This window comes from Gadus chalcogrammus, chromosome 7 (assembly GCF_026213295.1).
Source record: "Gadus chalcogrammus isolate NIFS_2021 chromosome 7, NIFS_Gcha_1.0, whole genome shotgun sequence".
Classification (NCBI taxonomy): Eukaryota; Metazoa; Chordata; class Actinopteri; order Gadiformes; family Gadidae; genus Gadus; species Gadus chalcogrammus.
In genome coordinates this window covers 23,657,745-23,665,132 of record NC_079418.1, presented here as the reverse complement: position 1 = coordinate 23,665,132, position 7,388 = coordinate 23,657,745, and the positions used below count along the sequence as shown (strand labels likewise).

The window sequence follows — 7,388 nt, the reverse complement described above, 5'->3', positions numbered from 1 at the left end:
TTTCCATACTTTCAAAGATCTAGTTAATCTTTAAAACATTGCTTTTTACAATTCTAAGACAATAATGACATTAGGTAATTTGATTACTTTAAAGAGAGAGAGAGAGAGAGAGAGAGAGAGAGAGAGAGAGAGAGAGAGAGAGAGAGAGAGAGAGAGAGAGAGAGAGAGAGAGAGAGCGTGCGTGCGTGCGTGCGTGTTATTGTGAGACTTGCGTGCCGAGTATTTACACACTATTAGTTGACAAAAGATCCTCACTATTTCTGACTTTTTCTGTTTGATACCTCAATAGGTCCGCATGTTTATAACCGGCTATTTTCGTTTATAACTATAACGAATGCGATGCGGTCGCAGTGCATTGTACAATGTAAACGCCACACATCATAATAAACCTGTTTTTGTTTTTTTTACATTACATTAAGGTCAAGTTAAATGTGAGCTTTGTTAATTACATCACGTCTTCAGCCTATTCCAGGTAAATTCCCTCCATTGTTTTCTTTCCCTTCCAGAGGTGCCCTAATCCTATATGTAAATCGCAGCCAATAGATGATGTTGTTGAGTTGGGCTGGGATTAGCAAAAGCGAATGAGTTTCAATTTTACTGGATTACAGAACAAAGAAAGGGGAAAGGATAGACTGCTGCTGTTTCAAAAAAAGAAACTGAAATATACAAATAAACAAACTGGCCTGTGACCGAGTGTGTTGTTGTGATGCCTCAGATTACGGTGTTTGAGCGGACGGCGGCGGTACATTGTAGATGGGAATAGTGAGCGTTTCTGATGGATTAAAACGGGGAATAAACCTATTCCGGGATTGACAGTAGCGACGGAGATATTGAATCGTTAATTGAGGTAAGGTTTTTAAGAATTCATTGTGTCAACCAACATGCCAATAGTATGTCTTTGTGGAGCACGTGACTTTTCACGGTTGTTCATTTTGAAATTACAGATTATAACCCAATTCGACAGCGGGGAGGAGATGAAAGCGGAGTGCTAACGTCTGCTAGCATGGAGGCTAACGCAAAGAGGGGCTAACCAGTTAAGATGGCTAGTTAGATAAACGTTCTGAGGAGCCCGTTAATTAGCCTACGTGATTAAACACGCATACTAATTAAGGGAATGACAATGTTCATGACTTTTGCCACCGCGCACAGTCCGTTTGACCCCTCGCTAGTGGACTCACCAGCAATACTATGTTTTGTTTGCAATTCATTTGTCTGTCATGGAAGCTAGCTTTAGCTCGTTTAGCTTTGCGGTAAAGCTCCGAGAGGTAGCGTTATTATCCATGCATGGCTAAACCGCTGGTACAACAAAGCTGGCCGTCGCTGTCATGGTGCTTGCTCTTCTAACGGCAAGCTATCTAGTAGGAGAAAATAACAAATTAGCCACTACAATACTGTAAACCCACCCTCTCTCTTGAAATACACAGAACCTCATAGTAAATATAACTCTATCTCAGCAGTCTAGTAAGCACCACACACACACACACACACACACACACACACACACACACACCAGTATTACTTCGTAATAACTTGGCCAGCATTACAAACTTCAATAGGCTTGTAGAATATAGGGGTTTATTGAAATGAGCGGTTCCTAATGAGATTATCCATGTGTCCTCGGTGGACGTAAACTCTACCTGCAGCTCTCCTGTTTGTATTAAAGGGAAGATGTTAGCCACACATTCGTACACCTGTAAAGTTTCCAAGGAGGCAGTTATTCAATGTAGGCAAGCCTAAGCCTATATATAATTGAATAATTATTTTGTTCATATTAAGATATTGATAGCAAAGTGAAGGGAGCTCACAGCCCATAGCCAACCGAAATACGCAGTGTTACAATGTATCTTCAAACTAGGTGGACGTGATTGATAAAGCACTTATTTTCTATTGTTCATTTATGCCTCGGACATAAAGCCTTACTGGGAATTGGGACTGTTACGCTGTATCACAGATTTTGTCAACTGTCTTGTATATTCTCAAGTCATGTCTACCTCTTTGACCCTCTGAAGATGTCCATCATTATTGGTTCACTTCCAGACGCTTTGTCTTAGTCCCTTTCAATTCCTGCCCCGACTATTACTCATCGATCAAGTACTATTCCTATGTTCACACACACACACACACACACACACACACACACACACACACACACACACACACACACACACACACACACACACACACACACACACACACACACACACACACACACACACACAGTTGTTTCGTTTAAGATTAGTCAGCCTGGGTTGTTTTCAAGTTGTGAAAATGAACCTCCTGCTTTCGATGTTTGCTTTCTTAAATGTTTTGATAAACGAGTCAGGCAGCACACATGGAACTAGGTTGCTGCTGATTTTAACAGCCCAAACATGTGGTATAACCTTGTATATATCTACATGCTCACATTCTTGTTTTCTTATGAAAGGTATACAAGCCTATGGAACATTCAATTGCATGATGGATGGTCAACGTTGGCACATTCAAGATTACATGAGCTATTTTAGTCATGGTCGCTGCATACTTCCGCTGCCCTTATTCAAACCAAATTCCAATGCTTCTAATCTTGAGAGACATTATAAATATCTATTCTTGATACAAATATAGATACACAAAAATACTATTGCCTAACATATGAATCGATTAGCAGCAATGCAATTTTACCATCTGTTCTTAAAGCCAAATAGTCCCCACAATCATTTTCAGATTTAGTGTCAAACTGAACAGCAATAAAGACCATACCAGCACAAAACATTGCCAAAGCTTCGGTGTGTTTTGTGGCTCATTTGATTTTAATAAACCCTAACCACAGCTGGGAATGCATGTACAAGCTCTCCAGATGCTGATAGTCACAGACTATTCAGAGACACCCTGACCTATTGACATCACCCTAACCCTCAATGAGTCGATATGCAAGCACACATGTGTGCATGCATAATCTTGCGATGGTGCCATGAATCATTTTTCACCTTTTGCCTCTCTCAGCAGTGGTTTAAATGGTTTTCCCTGGTTATTGTATGCATGTTTTAACCACAAGCATTCGGCAACCGCAGCACTTTTAATAGACAAGAGTCTTAATATTAGGAAACCTAGATGCCAAAGCTTCATTCTAAGTTGTTATCACTCGTTTAACATCTGGAAGATTTTCTTTTAAGGGGATTTCTTCATAAATAATTGGTAGCAACATCTCTGTTATCATGCTACACATTGAATCCTGTCGGGGAAAAGTCCAACTCTGCCAGGCTTTATTGCCTTCCTTTCAGGGTGGATTTATTTTTCTCCAAACCTAAAGCAGGATTTGCAGATCATTGAACATCATGCTTTATGGCGGGTGATGCAAAAATCGTTGAGTTATATAAATGGTAGCTGTTCTTTCATTCTCATTGACAACATTTTAGTAGATGAGATTTTATAGACAGAGTCTTTCACGTGGCAGGATCGGTAGAACGATTATCACAAGCTATTTTCCGCCCCTTGGATATGGTTATTACACTGACACTACTAGAAGTTTGGAAAGAGTCTGTCAGGAAACAGTTTCTTATACTGCCATACTGTTACAGTTGGGACATTTTTCATCTACAGGAGAAGGGATCTATTGGTAGGCCTTTGCTTGGTCTTGCCTGGGGGCAGATGTATCAAAGGAGATTTTCTACCTCTAGATAACATTTGTGACTTTGCATTTTCTGCTCCTAGGATTTGTATAGTGGTTTGAGGACTAAGGGGGTGGTTTTGAGAAACATCGTTGCCAACCGTTCTTTGAAACCTACGCCTTTTCTGACCATCTCAATTGTTTTCCGATATTTTCTGTATGCCAATGATGTTCAAACAGAATGTTGTTTACAGAACGTCACACAACCTATCTTTGGCCAGTGATAAATCAATGAAGGCAGACTTTCAACAACCGGCAGGGAACGAGTGACTTGTTTGTGAGCCTTACTATTCTCAGGATCAGATTATATGGGTTTGATAAAATAGTATTTTTAATCAGCCAAATTTCTGAAGTCACAAGTGTTTTCCAACATGGATATTTACACCACCATGCAGAGCCTGGTTGATATAGAAAATGTAATTTTTAATTAAATTAAATTAAATTAAATTAAACTAAGCTGGAACCCAACAGGGGTCTGTTTCAATTCTATGGCACGACTATTGCTGTGAACGGTATTACTGATGCATTATTTAACTTTATTTTTTATACCTGATGGAAGTATGTTTTCTTACCCTATAGAGTTTTATACTTTCTTAATGCATAATTATTAAAAAATATTTATATTTTTTCTTTTATTTTATTTTTCTAATATATATATATATGTTTTCATACATTGGTAGTCAAGGCGGGGCCCTATTGTTGTTAAGGCGGCCTTAACCATACAGTGCTGGGGAAACACAGATTTTAGACCATTCAAGACCCCTTCTGTCATAAACAGGCTGACGACGACATGCACGCATGCCTCTCATCTCTGCTTCCCTTGTTGCTCCCTTTGCTTTCAGTACATGAGTGGAAGGAGGAGGCCGTCTATTTCAAGGCCGTCATCATTTAAGAGAGGGGGGCTAATGTTTACCGTGGCCCCCAGGGAAGGTGGATTTAGACGGGCAAACCGACCTGGCATGTTGCAACCGGTGCAGATGAGTCCCTCCCTCTCTTCTCCATTAAGTCTGTGGATTTTGGTGCTCGCTCGAGGCTAACATAATGGCTCCTAGTGTCTGAAGAGATTAAAGGCCAGACCTGCATTGTTCGAATGCCCAGAGATTAGTTTCCAAGGTGACGGATTTCAGTTGCCATGAGAAAACACTGCCTGGTTTTAGGATGGCACCCTTTTTCTTTTTTTTTTCCTCCCATTACCTTCTTTTATTTTCTGTCTTTTACTATTTACAATTATCAATCTCATTTGTTCATTAATAGACGGTGCTGTGTATTCTTCACATATCCCTTATTAAACTGGTTAATGATATGTCCTTGCCTACAGTGGTTCCACTAGGTTTCAGTATTGTGGTCATCCTTGTTCAATGCCCGTCTCTGCCCCAATTCATGGCTGCTGCAACAACCCAATTCCCCTAAAGGGATTATTGAATTGCAACCTAATGTAATTTAATCTAATTTAATCTCGGTGGTCAGCAGTGCTCTGTAATAGGAGTCATCCGGATACATGGCTGTTCAAGCCAAAAGGCAGATGGGCTTTTTAGCACATTGGATAAATATTGTATTTGTTATTCCTTTGAGAGGTAGGCCTAACTTTTTACAATGTGTGTCCCTTCTCAGAGGAGTAAATCAAGGATAAAGAGAGTGAATCTGGTTTTGCTTTTTATTCAAATTTTTGGAGAAAGTATTTGCATTTCATGTAACCTGCTTGATGCAGTCTTGGCTATTTTCTTAAATAAGGCTGTTCATCACATAAGCCTCTTATTTTAGCAAATTCCCCAGCCATGTTTATTTTAATTGTTGACTTTATTTATGTATCCATGGTATCTAGCTAGGTTCAATCAGTCCTTTCAGATTAGAGTCGATTATTGGGAATCGGATACCTTTTTTTTATTTTATTAAAATGGGACAACAGCAAAGAATAAAGCTACAGGAATATATAATTAGATAAGATTGTCCTTGGATGTTAAACCGGTTAAATCTGGGTTGAACATGCAAAGAAAAGTGAGTTGGCTGTATAGGTGTTATGCTTCTCTGTAGTATAGTATACCTAGAAAAAACACTATAATACTATAACACTACTATTATAATACTCCAACTATAAGTGTGGTTAGCCATTCTTTACATGTGTGCTTATTTACTTTAAATTCTCCTTAATGTGAATATAGAATTCACAAGAAAGAAAACATGAAAACTGTGGCCATGTTTGACGGGCGCCTGAATATAAACCGCGCCAGAACCCAGTGTTTGTCACCCGCTCACAGGACCACTTGCTATAACATGTTTTTTTCCCTGCCTTTCATAATCAGATTTTTGGACTGGCCATAATAGTCCCACTGTCCTGCACCGTTTCCACCAGATATTTTCATCATATCAACATAAGGCGTATCACTAATCAACCCACATCTTGTTTTCTCTGTCTGTCTGTCTGTCTGTCCGTCTGTATGTCTTGTCTGCAGCGGCATGGCTCAGATACGAAAGTCTGCATGTGAAGGTGTAAGGACAAACTTCCGGGCGGACCATGCTGGCCCGCTGGTCTCCACCAGACAGGAGATCCTCACCAGTCTGGTGTCCGCCCTGGACTCTGTGGTACGTAAACGACGCATCCCTGTTTCAATAGGCAACAACTTTAATCGTTGCATACTGCAATTATGGTCATACGTCAGTATTCAGCCATGCCGTTCAATGAAGACTATGACCGTAATTCTATTTTGGAGATTTATTGAGGATGAGTTCATAATTTGTAGCTGCAATGACTGTATAGCCTATGAGTGAGCAGGTTTGATTTCTGATCAACTTTCAGCATACACAGCCAACCATGCACATGCTCTCATTGGGATATGTGGGTTACTCTAAAATGTCATAAAATATAGTCCTTTTAGCTTTGTTATATAGATGTAAATTATGTTATTTGGCTTATATTTTCCAGCTCCACCAAGTACAACTGCTAGACTAGGCAGCTGCAAAGGTTCTAGCTCAGCCTGTTATCAAATCCATGCTTGTTTCGATGACTATCATCAGGGCCAAGGACCAGACCTCCAAGACCTCATAAACCTACAAATGCTAGAAGTAGCGTTTAGCTTGTTAGGGCTGAGAGCTCACTTCATAAATCGCCAAGCTCCCAGCTCCTAGCTAGGGAGTATGAGATACTAGATAGAAGAGGGAAGCTCCCCGCTTTCCCCCAGCTATGAATGGAGAGCTTTCCACTCATAAACGCCTTTGTGTGTGTTATCATGTACCGCCAGAATGCTTTTCAACCAATGGAAAGTTTGAACCGTTTTAAAACACTGACAAAGATATAATGCTAAACTAGATAACATGTCAGTTATTTGTGGTTAATATTTCATTTGAAGTTCACATTATTGTATTCTGAAAGTATAGTTTTAACCCATTATCTAGCCTTAATTTTGCTAATTGCAAGAATCTTGGTGTCAACGGTCAAGTAAGTGTTAGATTCTTCACAGTTGATCACAAAAAGATGACCCACTTGTGTTATAAGCATCCTAATAGACTCCTTGGTTTCTGTGACGTTTGACTAGTTTTTATGTAAATAAATGGCTGTCCTGTCTTTACAGTGCCTGGCCATGTCCAAGCTGAACGCAGAAGTGGCGTGTGTCACCGTGCACGAGGACAGTGTGATCGCCGTGGGCACGGAAAAGGGCAGGGTGTTCCTCAACTCTCGACGGGAAATCCAGACAGACTTCTTCAAGTTTTGCCGTAAGATCTTAATATTTAAACTTTTTTTTAAATG

The 7,388-nt window shown here is 40.0% G+C and overlaps 1 protein-coding gene across 1 annotated transcript in view; it reads left to right on the top strand.

The window, feature by feature from the left end:
* The first annotated feature begins 557 nt into the window (after window positions 1-557).
* The window catches only part of gtf2ird1 (GTF2I repeat domain containing 1), a 26,759-nt gene continuing 19,928 nt past the window's right edge, over window positions 558-7,388 (top strand). Inside the window, exons 1-3 of the mRNA XM_056593646.1 lie at window positions 558-847; window positions 6,097-6,226; window positions 7,213-7,354. Of these exons, the coding sequence (XP_056449621.1) occupies window positions 6,101-6,226; window positions 7,213-7,354 (268 nt within the window). The 5' untranslated portion in view covers window positions 558-847; window positions 6,097-6,100. The remainder of the gene's footprint in view (window positions 848-6,096; window positions 6,227-7,212; window positions 7,355-7,388) is intronic.